At 50.0% G+C, this 13,371-nt stretch overlaps 2 protein-coding genes across 4 annotated transcripts in view; both read left to right on the forward strand.

Moving 5' to 3' along the window:
* Positions 1-4,970, forward strand: MLKL (mixed lineage kinase domain like pseudokinase). The gene is made up of 10 exons (XM_039380833.1): positions 1-472; positions 665-778; positions 881-1,055; positions 1,158-1,255; positions 1,372-1,592; positions 1,996-2,144; positions 2,345-2,394; positions 2,885-3,025; positions 3,684-3,752; positions 4,828-4,970. Exons 1-10 carry the CDS (start codon positions 16-18, stop codon positions 4,968-4,970), a joined length of 1,617 nt encoding a protein of 538 aa, XP_039236767.1. The 5' UTR covers positions 1-15.
* The window catches only part of RFWD3 (ring finger and WD repeat domain 3), a 23,629-nt gene continuing 15,211 nt past the window's right edge, over positions 4,954-13,371 (forward strand). Inside the window, exons 1-6 of one of the 3 annotated variants that reach the window (XM_039380879.1) lie at positions 5,056-5,235; positions 7,334-7,712; positions 9,108-9,177; positions 9,208-9,328; positions 11,045-11,145; positions 11,236-11,433. In XM_039380879.1, coding sequence (XP_039236813.1) covers positions 5,133-5,235; positions 7,334-7,712; positions 9,108-9,177; positions 9,208-9,328; positions 11,045-11,145; positions 11,236-11,433 — 972 coding nt within the window. In that variant the 5' untranslated portion in view covers positions 5,056-5,132. Of the gene's footprint in view, positions 5,031-5,055; positions 5,236-7,333; positions 7,713-9,107; positions 9,329-11,044; positions 11,146-11,235; positions 11,434-13,371 lie in introns of those variants that run through there. The other 2 variants (XM_027716109.2, XM_039380878.1) reach the window with 2 other exon arrangements.

The following is a 13,371-nucleotide window of genomic DNA, read 5'->3' on the forward strand; positions in this document are numbered from 1 at the left end:
CCCTTTGCTGCCAGCATGGACATCGTGGAGAGGGTCCTCTCCGTGGCCCAGGCCATCCACGCCCAATTCGAGCAGGTGAAGTGCTGTAAGCACCAGTGCCAGCGCCTCGTGGAGCGCATCCAGATCCTGCTGGAGCCCGTGAGGATCCTCAGGGCTCAGCCACGACAGCACATCTCCCACCACGAAGAGGAACTGCTGAAGAAACTGCTCCGGGTCCTAGGGGAAGCTGAGAAACTGGTGATGAAATACAGCCAGACCAGCTGGATCCAGAAGTTCCTGCGAGCCCGCAGCACTGGTGAGGAGTTCGTCTGGGTGAACGAGAGCCTGGAGGACATTGCCCAGGGGCTCTCGCTCCTGCTGCAGGCGGAGCAGAAGCAGGCTTTCCTGGAAGTTTTCCAGGCAAAGACGTGTCGCAGGCAGGATGCTGAGGACCTGAGGGATGACAGGGCTTTCTTGGACCAGGTGATTGCAAGTAAGTGTGCATTTAGCAAACCCTCTTTCCCTGAGACCAGAGGTTGGCACCTCTCCCCAGCTGCTTCCCAGCTTTGTCTTGATTGCCACGGCCACGGAGAGCCAGAGGGACATTTAAACCATGAGAAAAACTAACCACATCAGTCCTGCTTGTTCATCCAGTGGCCCAACCTATGCATGTTTCTCTCCCCAGGTACTGAGGAACCTGAAGAGGTGGCCGAGGAGATCTACATTGGCAGTCAGTGTGTGGAGAGCAAGGTAGACTGGATGCAAAGGGAGCTGAACAAAATCGTGCGCGAGATGGAGCGTAAGTGGTGTCGCACCTCCTGCACCCTGTGCACTGTGTCCTTTCCCCCCAAAGCCCTGCCTAACGAGTCCCTCGTTCCCTCCCGGCACATGGTGGGAGCAGGCTTGAAGAAGGTCAACGTTGGTAAAAGAGAAGATATCACTGAGATCAAGCGGGACCACCTCACCCTCTACAGGCACCTGCAGGACACCGAGAGCTACGACCTCTACGAGGGCGAGTACCTCAAGTACCCTGTTGCCATCAAAACCTTCAAGAGGCCACTGACCACTGACCCAGTGTGAGTTGTCCTGGGTGGGAGCGAGTGTGCCACCTGGGAGGGTGGCACAGCACCGTGTCATGCCTTGTTCCAGGGATCTCACCATGCTGTCCTTTTCCACAGGAAGGTGAGAGACATCTTCGAGAAGGAGGTTCAGACCCTGAAGAAGTTTGAGTCTCCAAACATCCTGCGCATGTACGGGATCTGCATTGAGGAGAACGGTAGGGGGGTCACATTAATGTCACCCTTTTCCTCCCCTGCCTGTTCCCAGTGGGAGACAGTTTGCTGTGGTCCCCTCCCAGGAGGTGGCACAAGGCAGGATCCTTTTGCCTTGCAGATGGGAGCCCCTGCTTCTCCATCGTCATGGAGTACTGTAAGCACGGGACGCTGCGGGATGTGCTGAACACGCAACAGCATCTTTGCTGGGACATCCGCATTCGGATGGCCCTGGGAGCCGCCAGAGGCCTTTACAGGCTGCACCAGACAGGGGAGAAATCCCGACTCCACGGCTGCATCTGCAGCAGCAAGTTCCTGGTGGCTGGGGATTACTGTGTGAAGGTAAGCCACACATTTGGAGAAGGTTTTGGGAGGTTTGAATGGTTTTGTGGCTGTCTCCCTCCACCAACACTGAAGGGAATTATGACAGTCCAGAATAAAACTTGGAGTAGAGCCAACTGCCCTATCACTTTAGGCACTTAAACCTGCCTATCTCAGTCTTATCATCAGCAAAGTGATTGCTCCTGAGCCATCCACCCTGGGATGAGCTGAAGCTGGAGCAAGTCACCTGCCTCCACCTCTGGTTTCACTTGCAGAGAGAGCCACGTGCCGGGCAGCACGCGTGGCTGCCTGCCAGCCTTTGCTGCCCAGGGCATCTCGCTCTGTTTGCTCCATCTTGGGGCACTCCCCAGCTGTGCCACAGGGGTCTACCACTTCTCCCTCTCTCTCTCATTCTCTCAATCAGTTGTCAGGATTTGAGCTGTGTGAAACAGAGTCATCCATCAAGAGGAAAGCCAAGAAGAACTGGAAACAAGTCTATATGCTGGCTTACATCGCTCCTGAGAACATGAAAGACATCAACTACCCCTACAAGAGGCCCTGTGAGATATACAGGTGTGTCTGTCCCTCCCTGGAGAGGGGCCTGTGAGCAGGCATGTCTCTGGCAGAGTAGCTGTTGAGCTATGGAAGGAGGTCAGGTTTAATTGGACACATAAGCCCTTGTTTTCTGTTGGTATAGCCCAATAATCTTCTCCATTAGAAGGGAGGAACACACAGTAGAATGAACGCTGAGACTCTTGCTTATCTCCTTCCAGCTTTGGGATCGTGCTGGCAGAGATTGCAACCTCCAAAATCCCATTTGAAGGTGAGACAGAAGTATCTGTTCCCTGCATAAAACCCACACAGCACAGTGGGGTTCCTGTCTGGCACTGGATGCTCCCTGCCCCTTCCCTGAGCATCCCACGCTGTGCAAGTCCAAGTGGCAGTGCCTGGTGTGCCTGGCTCTGCACAACAGCTTCATAGCTTCTCCTGGAACCCTAATATAAGTAAAGTAAAGCTTATAGTAAAGCAACAGGCTTAAACCACAAACATGCAAATAATTTTTGTTTCTATTTGATGTTCCTGTGCCTTTAAGCATAAACTCATCTCCCTGCTCCACTGGAGCTCAACAGTATCATGCCAAATACTGTGGGGTTCACTGCAGATGGAGTGTGGGTCGCTTCCCTGTTGGCTTCTCCATGCCATAGGCTGTAGGAAGGCTCTTGGTATGGCCTTGCACTGGGTTTCCTCCCCAGCACCCTCCTGTGGCAGCAGAGCTCCGGCCTGACACTCCTGTTTGCACACACGTTGTCTAGGCTGCACTCCTGAGGAGATTGTGGAGAAAATCTGCAACCACCAGTACTGGGACCCTGTTGGGGAGGATTGCCCTGCAGAGCTGCGGAGAGTCATCGACCAGTGCCGGGCCTTGGACCCTTCCCAGCGCCCTTCTGCCGAGGGTGAGTGTCCTGGGCCTCTGCTCCACAGGCCCTTCGTATCCCTCAACCAGCTAATTCTGCAGGCAATTTGCCCCTTATTTCCCATAATATGAATTTGTCTGGTTTTGTGTTTTGGGATCCACCCTTGACTTCCCCTCTTATGCTAACAAATCCCCCAATACCAGACCTCATATCTTGAATGTTTACCCATGCCACGACAATAATCACCAGGCTGTTCATTTGGCATCACATAAGAGTAGCTTTTTCTCTCAGACAAGCACCAAACTGGGAGCAGGGTTGTCTGGGTTAATCCCTACTCAGGTCCTGCAGACCCCATAAGCTGGAGGAGCATCTACAAAACTGTGCAGGAACATCCCTGCCTTGGGCTTTGAGCAATAAATTGCAATCTTGGGAATTGCTCCATGGCAGGGAAGATTTCACTGTTTCTGAAGTTGGTCTGGGTCTGATCAGATGAATAACTGGTCTCCACCAGAAGATTTAACAGCAATCAGCATGAGAATACAGCATGCCTTTATTACTCTAATATGACTCCACTCCAGCACCCAGCCATGACCATGTGGTGCTGAGCTGGAAGAACAGCTTCTTGCAGCTGTTCCCAAGAGTTTTTCCATATGCACAGCTGCTTCTGTCTGGGCTGTACTCCCCTGTGTCTGCCCAGGCCTGTCCCCTGCTAATGGCACCCACTTGTGCTGGCTCGAGGAGAGCGTGACTGTCCCTGTTGTTATCAGTGAGAGAACACCACCTTCTCATCTCTTAAAAAAAGAACCCAAACAGCCAATAACAAATGCTCTGTTTTGATTAACGCCACCCCTGTGTTTTGCAGAGATTGTGGACTCGCTGGCTGAGCTGGAGAAAAGCAGGAGCCAAGGAAGTTAACTGCGGAAAGCAGGGCTGGGTGACCAGGGGCAGCGAGCCCAGGGGTGCTGCTCACCCCCCTCCGCCCTCACAGAGACTGATGGTTCAATACACGAGTGCTTGTGTCTGTGTGAGACCTTCCCCTCGCCAAGGGGCCACTCCTGGGGGTCACCTCAGAGGTACATGGGGGGCGAGGGCACCCTGACAAGGCTCTGTCCCCAGGGGACTCAAGGAGGCCAGCAGGAAGCCTGGGGAGACCACAGGGATGGGACACGGACATCTCTTACAAGGACAGGCTGAGGGAGCCGGGCCTGTTATCTCAGGAGACGACTGAGAGGGGACCTCATCAATGTCTGTCAGTGACTGAAGGGAGGGTGTCAGAGGATGGACCAGGCTCTGCTCGGGGGTGCCCAGCAACAGGACAAGAGGACACGGGCAGAAACCGATGCCCAGGAAGTTCCACCTCACTATATGGAAGAACTTCGTTACTGTGGGGGTGACTATGCACCAGGACAGATCACCCAGAGAGGGTCTGGGGTCTCCCTCACTGGACATACTCCAGAAGCATCTGGGCGCGATCCTGTGGCACGAGCTCTGGGACGGCCCTGCTTGAGCAGGGAGCTTGGACCAGATGACCCACTGCGGTCCCTTCCAGCGTGACCCACTCTGTGCCTCTCCTCGGCCCGATGCTGCCCCTGGGGCGCTGCGGCCCCCGACTCTTCCCCCGCTCCCCCCGGGCACCCCCCGGCACGGCGCTCCCGTCGCCATGGCAACCCCCCGCCCGCCTCCCCCCCCCCTTTTTGAATGAACTCGTATTCCCGCTCTTTTCGCCCCGCGGCGGCTCCGCCAATGAAAACTCACTTCACGGCCCTTGCCCCGCCTCCTATGGCGTCAGGCCCCTCGCTGCCCAATCAGCCGGACCCTCCCTCGGCTCTCTGACCAATCAGAGCAGGCTCTTCCTCCGCGCCGCTCGTCCCCGTCACCGCCCGTCCCGTTAGACAGACGGACAGACCGCCTGGCCAATGAGAAGGCGGAACTAGGTCGGGCTCGCCCAATAGAAGCTGGCGCGGAGGTCGCGGGCAGCCAATAGGGCGAGTGGGGCGGGGCGGCGCGGCGCTCGAGCGGGCGGTGGGGCCCGGCCCGGCGGCAGGTGAGCGAGGGGACCGGTCCCCTAATGCGGGTCCTAGTCCCCGTTCTAGTCCCTGTCCCGCTTCACCGGCATGCCTTGTTCCCCCGAGCCCGTGCCCACAGCATGGCTTGTTTCCCCCGGCACAGCACGCTCCCCCCGGGCTCGTTCCCCCCCGGGCTGCCTGCGGCTGCGGGAGGGGGAACGTCCCGCGCCCTTCGTGTGACCGGTTCGTCGCTGCACTGCGCGAGCCCTGTGAAAAGCCTGCAGTAAAACCCCGCTTGTGGAGCGTGTGGTTCATCTGGGAGGGGTTTGGGGTGGATTTTGGTTGCCTGTGCTGCAGCAGGTGCGGGTGATCCGTGCGGGAGGTGCGGAGCGGGGCCCGGGTGCCCTCCGCGAGGGGAAGCTGCTGCTTCAGCCCTCAGCCCTCGGGTGCGAGCGATGGGCCTGCCAGTGGCGTCACTTCCCAAGCTTTGGAAGCGCGGGGGAATTGTCTCATCTGGGCCCAGGAGCGCCTGTTTGTGGAGACCCCCCTTGTGCGGGCTCTCCCCGGGACTGCCCGGCAGGCTGGGGGAAGCACTGGCCTTGGCTCCTTTCTGGAAAATTCCGAGATTAAATGGTGAAAAGTTTCTGGTATTATCGTTGTGTTTTAAGTCTCACGGTTAACATAGACACTGGCTGCCCAGGGAGGTTGTGGATGTCCCAACCCTGGAAGTGTTCCAGGCCAGGCTGGATGAGGCCTTGGACAGCCTGGTCTGGTGGAAGGTGTCCCTGCCCATGGCAGGGGCAGGGGTGGGACTTTAAGGTCCTTTCCAACCCCATTCTATGAAACTATGCATGGTGAAAATAAAGGGGGTTTTATGCTTGTAGGTGGCAATTCCATCACAAACATGAGCACAGTGCTAGAAATGCAGTACTTGACCATAGAATATTATCATATCTTGGCCATGCAGCTGTTCTGGTAGGAGGTGGGATTTAACATCTATTTTTGGCCTAGCTTAGGCTGAATTGGTAATTAAGATGAGAATTACGAAATGACTCATAACTTAGAATTTCTTCAAAGGTCTATAAAAATATTTGAGCACTAGTATGTCCCCCTCTAGTAATTCCTGTATAAATTTTCTAGCTATTTTTGTACTAAAAGCAGCCTTTGGTCAACAGAGCACAGTGCCTAGATGGGTAAGTTTTGGTGTGTGCTATTGGCTCCTAAATAATGCTAAAGGTCTGCAATCCCCAAAGCCTTCCAGGTTTCTGATGGCTTAAGGACTTTTGGAGAATGCGAATTACCTTCAGCAGCCTCCAGAATTTAATCCACACACCTCTTCCAATAAATTACTTCTGTGGGCTTTTGGTGCATCTGTTTGTTCAGTTAATGAAATAATCTTGAACTTTTCTGTGTTGTAAGACTTCCTTCCCCTTAAGGGTGGGTCATCACAGACTCTGCATGGAACAGTGTGACCAAAGGGCTCTAATCTGGTGCCTGAGAGCAGCATAAGAATTAATAATGCACAGCCTGTATCTCCTCTGTTTTTCTTCAAAACCTAAGGTAGTACTCCTGTTTAGGAGGCAATCTAAAATCCATATCCCAAAGATGTTGGCAGGACAGACATCCTTAATAACATAGGTACAGTTCTACTGCAAATTTCATGTTTATCTGGCCTCGGGCTGAATGTGGATCCACAAATGCTGGTGCTGTGGGTAACTTGGTACCTGTAATGTCTCATTTACAGTCATGGGTTCTGCTGTGATGCCCTTTCTGGGTTTGTCTGGTGTTGGTGAATGCCTGAAGGGCTGCTCAGTGAGCTGATCTGTTACTATAATGGAATTTTATTCAGAGAACCTTGACAGTGAAGCCACCTCCTGGGCAGTGCAGCACAGGACTGCATCGTAGAGCTTGTTTCTGGCTGTGTCTGCCAGTGCTTGTGATGCTCACCAGGGAGAGCATCTCAAATATTTCCTAATTCTCTTCTCCAAGATCCACATGAATTTACTGGCAAGTAAATGATGCCAGCAAGAAAACCTTAACTTTCCATATTTATCCAAATGCTTAATTAAGTTGACTTTGCAGTGTGCCTTTGGTGTTAGGTGCTGTTGAGGCACAAACTTGGAGCCCAGGACTCTGGGAGGGTGCTGCCTGCTATGCCAGCTCATTTACATGTATTGACTTGTGGTGGTTTTGTTCTGCTGCAAAAGGACAAATTTTCTCTCTACAAAAGTAGTCAGTGCTGCACAAAAGTAGACTAGCTGCACCTGGTTCTTGCTACCAGCAGGTTAGAAGTAGGGTCCACACTTGCAAATAAATACTAGTCCTCTTCAACTCTTTGCAGAAATGGCTCAAGAAGAGATGGAAGTTGATCTCCAAATAGTGGCTGGTTACCCAGTGGAGAACCTCAGGACGCTTCCCACGGAGCCCTCTGGCCATGCAGGGCTGTCATCCCACGCTCCCGGGCTCGGTGACGGAGGAGGCAGCGCTGCAGTTCTTCCTGCTGACGACGCTGTTGTCACACCAAGCCCTGGTACAACAAGGGAAGCAGCTGCAGAGCCTGACCCGCCGCTGAGTCCTGCCCTCAGGGGGCTGCAGAGGCTCCAAGGGACGCTGGATCCGAATCAGCCCTTGCCGGTGCCTCAGCTCACACAGCGCCCGCAGGGGAGGAGAGCTCGAAGGCAGCAGAGAGTCGGTGGTTCCCAAAGGACAGTCAGTGCCAGGTACAGCAGAGATGAAACTGGGTCCAAACTGCACTCTGATCAAGTCCAGCCTCAGTTCAAAACTGCCTTGCTTCTGGCTTACAGAGCCCAGCCCAGTGTGTGTCTGTGGCCAAATTCAGGGCACCTCACCTGCCTTTTAAGCTCAGTAGTAACACAGCGACTTCTGGTCTCTTCTGGCAGGGTCTTTGCTTTTGTTAAGTGAATCCCCCTGTTTCATACGTTGGCAGTGGTGGTGGTAAGTCCTGAGCCCTTCTACACTTTTCATTTTCCTTGCAGAGCTTCTGCTTGCATCGTTCCCCCTGCACAGCCGGATTCCTGCCAGTGCTTCCTGCAGCAGTGCTGACTCTCAGCAGTTCCAGCCAGCACTTAGCTCAGTGGAGCTTGTGCTCTCATTTGCATTTCACCTTTGATTTGGGGACTGCCTGATTACATTTTCTGGTGACAATTGCTGCAGAAACTTTGACAAACATATAAACTGATATTTTTCTGTAGGGTTGTTTTTGTTGGTTTTGGTTTGTTTTTTTTTCACGTCATCCTTGTGTTTTTTCAGACAAAGAAAAAATATTCTGTGTTTAATACCATTTGCAATGGATTAAAAAGGTGATGAGTGGGGATGCTCTGCAGCTAGAAAAAAATCCCAGTTTCTGGTTTGTTTGATTTTTGTCTCATCTTTGTAGCTTTTGTAAATGCCAAGGGTGAAATTATAATTAACTGAAGCATCGCCTTTAAATTCAGTGAGACCAAGAGCTCCTCTCCTCCCAGTTAATTAAACAGAACTGTATGTTTGCCCTGGGATTGCACGTGAAGGTCACTGTAGTTCTCAGGGCTATAAGGCAACCCAAAAAACTCTTTGAATCTGAAGGATAATTGAGATGATAGCTGAACTGATGGGGGGAGTGGAGAGAGTGTTTCTATCCAGGCATGAAGTTCCAGTAGAAAAGAAGAGGGAAGGTAGAAAGACTAGGCACAAAGTAGTCAATGGAATGCGACTCTGATACAAGCCTGGCACCAATGGCTGCAGGAACCAGGACTGAGTTGGGGTTGGAGAGAGTGATTATGAGTTCCTCAGGCTGAAAGATATTTACTTTGCTTTTCTCCTCTCCAACCCCCCTCCCCCAAAAGAAGGCAATATCATTGTAACGAGAAGCAGATTTTCTTTGAGCTGAGCAAAATGAATTGTTGCTGATCCTGCTGGTTGTTCACAAAGTGGGCTATTGCACGAGATTTCCCCCCTACCAGAGAAGGTCTGACTTGATAACTGTGATGTGTTCCTGCTGCAGTCGAAGCCTGGGAACTTTACTGCAAACAATCATGGAGAAACATGGTGAGTCTTTAGCTTACCTGAAACTACCTGAAAATAACTGTGACTTTTGTTTCTTGCTTTTCTGGGCTCAGGGCAGCATTGGACCATTACTTTCAACTCAGCAGGACCCAAGAGCCAGCTGCAGGACCCGTTCCACGCCCGGAGCCCTCGCGCCTCGCGAGGGACAACCAGGAGCAGAGCCCAGACGAAACAGCAGAAGGGAGTGACTCTGACAGCAGCTCTTCTGCTGAGGAGGAGGAGGAGGCAGTGGAGGCTCCAGCCCAGGAGACACCTCCAGCAGCGACCTCAGGAGGTTTGTGCTGTATTTGAGCCGTGTAGAGACTGATTTCAGACACTCTTCTTGCTGTTTGAAAACTCAAGGGGGAAATCCTTTGGAGCTGCACAGCAGACGGTGCTCAGAGATCACCGTGCCCAGAGCTGACAGAAGCAGGTTGCTGCCACACAGCTTTCTGGCAAGCAGTTCCCAAGAGCAGCAGCAGCAGCAGTGGGTGATTGCTACTGTAGTGTTAGATACAATCTTTTTTGCTGTCTTCAGGCTGCTACTTATTCTGGACATTTCCAGGATTATTTATAACTTCAAATTTGGAGATTATTGCTTGCCATGTTCCCACTGTTATATATTATCAAGGAGCATTATTGAAGACATCAGGTCGCAGTTTGGAGATCAGCAGTGCTTTCAGAGAAGGGTCTGATTCAGTATTTAATTATTTGAGATTTTAGTCTGCTCTGGTTTAGAGTTTTCTTTTACATTCCTGTAACTTCTTGTGACACTTAGCTGAGGAGATGGAGGTGTGGTTTGGTTTTTTCGTCTTTTTCTTTCCTCATCTTTTTCTGGCTCACAATTCTTTATCCAAACTCATGTTCACAGCCTGCCACACACTTCAGTGACATTGTTTGTGGTGAACATGCACAGTTTATGTAAGAGTGACAAATAGTTTACTTGTTAGTCAAGGTTACTGATACCCAGAGAATACAAGAGCAAGGTTATTTTTTTTTTACTTCAGTCTCTAAGAAATGTCCTTATGATTCACTCTCTGCCTTCACTTTTGGTTTTAATTGGCCAGCCCACCTTGTTACCTTTTTTGTAAGGGTACATCTATGAGGTGTATTCTGAACAGATCCATTCTGGGCTAGTCTTACATGTGACAGGAGCTCAAGCTGTTAAGTGCTGTACAATATTGTGTGAGCATATGCTCTCTGTTGGATTTTCTGGAATTCCCTTGTTGCTTATATAAGCCACTGGCTTCTCTTACAGCCCAGAACTGCAGAGGCTGAAAACTTTATTGACATTAGCCAGGGTTAGGGGATACCTCCACTGCATTGAAAATATCTGCCTTGATTACTAAATGTGATTAATAACTCTTGTTTGATCAGGAGCTAGAGGGGAGGCAGTGATTTCTGCTCCCTTTCCAGTATGTTTGTGGTGGTGATCCACACATAGTTTTATGCACCCATGCCTCAACAGACAGGCTGACAGAGCCCAGCACAAAAACACACAGCCCAGCAGAATTGGTAGTTCAGACAATTACCAGCTGGAAAACTGCTTAAGTCAGAGTGAACGGACAGCCAGCATGCAGGAAATGCTTTCTTGGCACATGAAATATGCGTGCTTAGATCCCTTGGCAAAGCAACTTCTGAATATTGGTGTCTGTCTTTCTCAGGGTGTAATGATGCAGGGATATAACCTTAAATGAGCCTGACTATGGACCAGCTCTGTTTCATGCAGATCAGAAAATTCTAATAGCAATTGCTGTCCTTTGAAGACCTCTCCTTTTTCACTGAAATTCTCTTGCTTTTTGTAAAAGAAAATATAAAGTTCTTTAGCACTACTGTTGATGTGTAGAAGGGCTTGCACACAGACAGTGTCCAGGGCACTGATGTCAAACTTTGTATGTAACCTGTGCTGTTGTTGCACTGCTTAACCCATGCCCCAGTGCTTTCACATCAAAGCAGGAGAACTCCTTTTCTCCCATAAGGTATCAGTTCATTTAAGCAATGCTCTCTTTAGCTTCCAGTCAGGCCCAAGCAGAGCTGCCTCAAGCTTTGTCTCAAGCTTCTGCAGAACATGGAGGTCAGGAAGATGAAGAGGCTGAAGTCCAGCAAAAGCAGGTAAGGTGAACTAAAAGCTTTTGGAGAGAGGTGATATATGATAAATGCTGCACTTTCTAAAACAGTTGTTTTTTTAATTTTTAATCCTAGAGAACTCCTCTGAAGGAAGTGGAGCCCTCAGTTCCTGCAGCACGGCTGGATGAGGAGGAAGGAGACACCTGTGCCATCTGCTTTGAGCAGTGGACCAACGCCGGGGAGCACCGGCTGTCAGCACTGCGCTGTGGGCACCTCTTTGGCTACACCTGCATTGAGAGGTGGCTCAAGGGGCAGGCAGGGAAGTGCCCTCAGGTAAAATGGGCATTAATGTGCACTGGAAAGCACTTGCTGTTGGGTACATTATGCTGCAGGAGCACTCACCCTTAACTGGTACAGCTGCTTGCTGTGTGAAGCTGCTGTCAGAAATAACAAACCCCACCATTATTTTGATGTTACTAGGCCAGGAACAACTAGCACTGCTTTAAAGGATGAGTTATGACTTGGGTTTTCTCCCCGAAGTAGAGCATTTGTGAGTAGGAGACGCAGAAGTTTGAGACTGCAAGTACTAAACCTGTAAATGGTTTCATAACACCCCACTAAAGACCTGGAGAGGACCACCCGGAGTGGAAGCAGCAGATTCTTAGAAGCAATTAACTCACCTTAGAGAATATGTTATTGGACAAGAAATCTGTCTGAGAACTGTTTTAGAACCACAGAATGGTTGGGGTTGGAAGGGACTTTAAAGTCTAGTTTTCAGTTGGTTAATCTTCTGTTTTAACTGATCTGCTTTTGCAGCCTTTAGGAGGACCAGGTTGTTTAGGAAACTTGCAGAAAGTGAACTGAGAACTAAGTTGCATCCTTTAATGTCCACTTGCAAGTGGTAAATCAACTTTTGAAGGTGCTCTTTTCAGCTTGCTTTCCATGGTTAATACTAATCTCTTTCGATGAGGTCTGCACTTCTCTGTCTGTGACATGCTTTCTCCAGAAAGGAATGTTGACAAAAAATAGGTCAATGAGTACCTTGTAAATAGGATTCAGTTCTGCCTTTTTCCGACTTGGTGGCTGGAAGCCCAGGATTTCTTTGGCTTTGTCATTTTGAGAGCTTCTGTATTCTTGCTTGACTTTGTGCAGGATTCCCTTCTCTCAACAAGAAACTTCCTACTGATGTGCATTGTGATTAAACCTAAAGAATCACTGTTGCCATAGTGAAGGCCCAAAGCTGATTTTTCTTATCCCTGTCAATTCTGTGTAAGCTTTTCTTTCCCCACTCCAGGCCCAGAGAGTACTCTCAGAGACCTGCCTGACATCTTTAGTCTTTGGAAATTTGTGACTGCTTTCTTCTTGAACCCTAACAGCTCACAAGGGGTGCTTGCTCCCTCTTTCTCTTCCAGTGATATAATTACTAAAAAATTCCTGGGAGAACTTACTCTGGAGAGAACCTTGCAGCAAAATCCCCTTCCCCTCATTTTCAGTCGCTGTCCTTTGTGACTGGGCGTTCTCTGGTTGAATAGCCCAGAGTTGCTGGGCATGGTGCTCTGTATACTAAGTGGCTTGAGTGCAAGTTACTGTGAAATTGCAGCATTCCTGCTCCTGCCAGTGACAGCTGCTGGCTGCCAGGAAAACTGTCTTAGCCACTTACTGCTCTGCAAGGCAGCTCTTTACGAAGGGAGGGGGGTTGTCTGATCTGAAACTATTGCCTGTGATATCTTCGTGCTACTAAATAATAGAGGAGTCTGCATTTGAAGCACACATAGTAATTTAATGTTCAGCAGAGGTTACTTGATCTAAGTATTCACCGCCTCTTTTCCGATCAACAAAGTGTATTTGTGAAACAGTAAGCCTGGAGGAAATTATGGCATCTGCAGTTCCTGACTTGAGAGGGGAGTATTATTATTTCTTCTTTTTAAGGTGAATCTAAAGTATTAAATCATTGCAGCTAGATGCACAAAATAATTGAAATATCTGACTCCCCGTGTGTCACTGAAATCAGTGGGATGTCAGTGTTTCATGCTCACACTGGAATGCTTTTATGTATTTGTGCCTGTAGGGTTTGATTAGTACAGAAATAACAGAGTTGGGAGTGTGCTCAGGGGTTCCTAAATCCTTGTCTGTTGGACAAACAGCCCGTCTTGGTGTTTTCAAACCAGGGATTGGGCTGGTGTTTTGGTTTAGATGTTTTTTCTTCCCCTGTCTTTGTTTGATTTTGTTTTATTTCATCCCAGGAACTTACCTGACGATGCTGCATTGCTG

The sequence above is a fragment of the Pipra filicauda genome, unplaced genomic scaffold (genome assembly GCF_003945595.2).
Source record: "Pipra filicauda isolate LSUMZ 115617 unplaced genomic scaffold, ASM394559v2 scaffold205_size1947385_pilon, whole genome shotgun sequence".
In the NCBI taxonomy this organism is placed as follows: Eukaryota; Metazoa; Chordata; class Aves; order Passeriformes; family Pipridae; genus Pipra; species Pipra filicauda.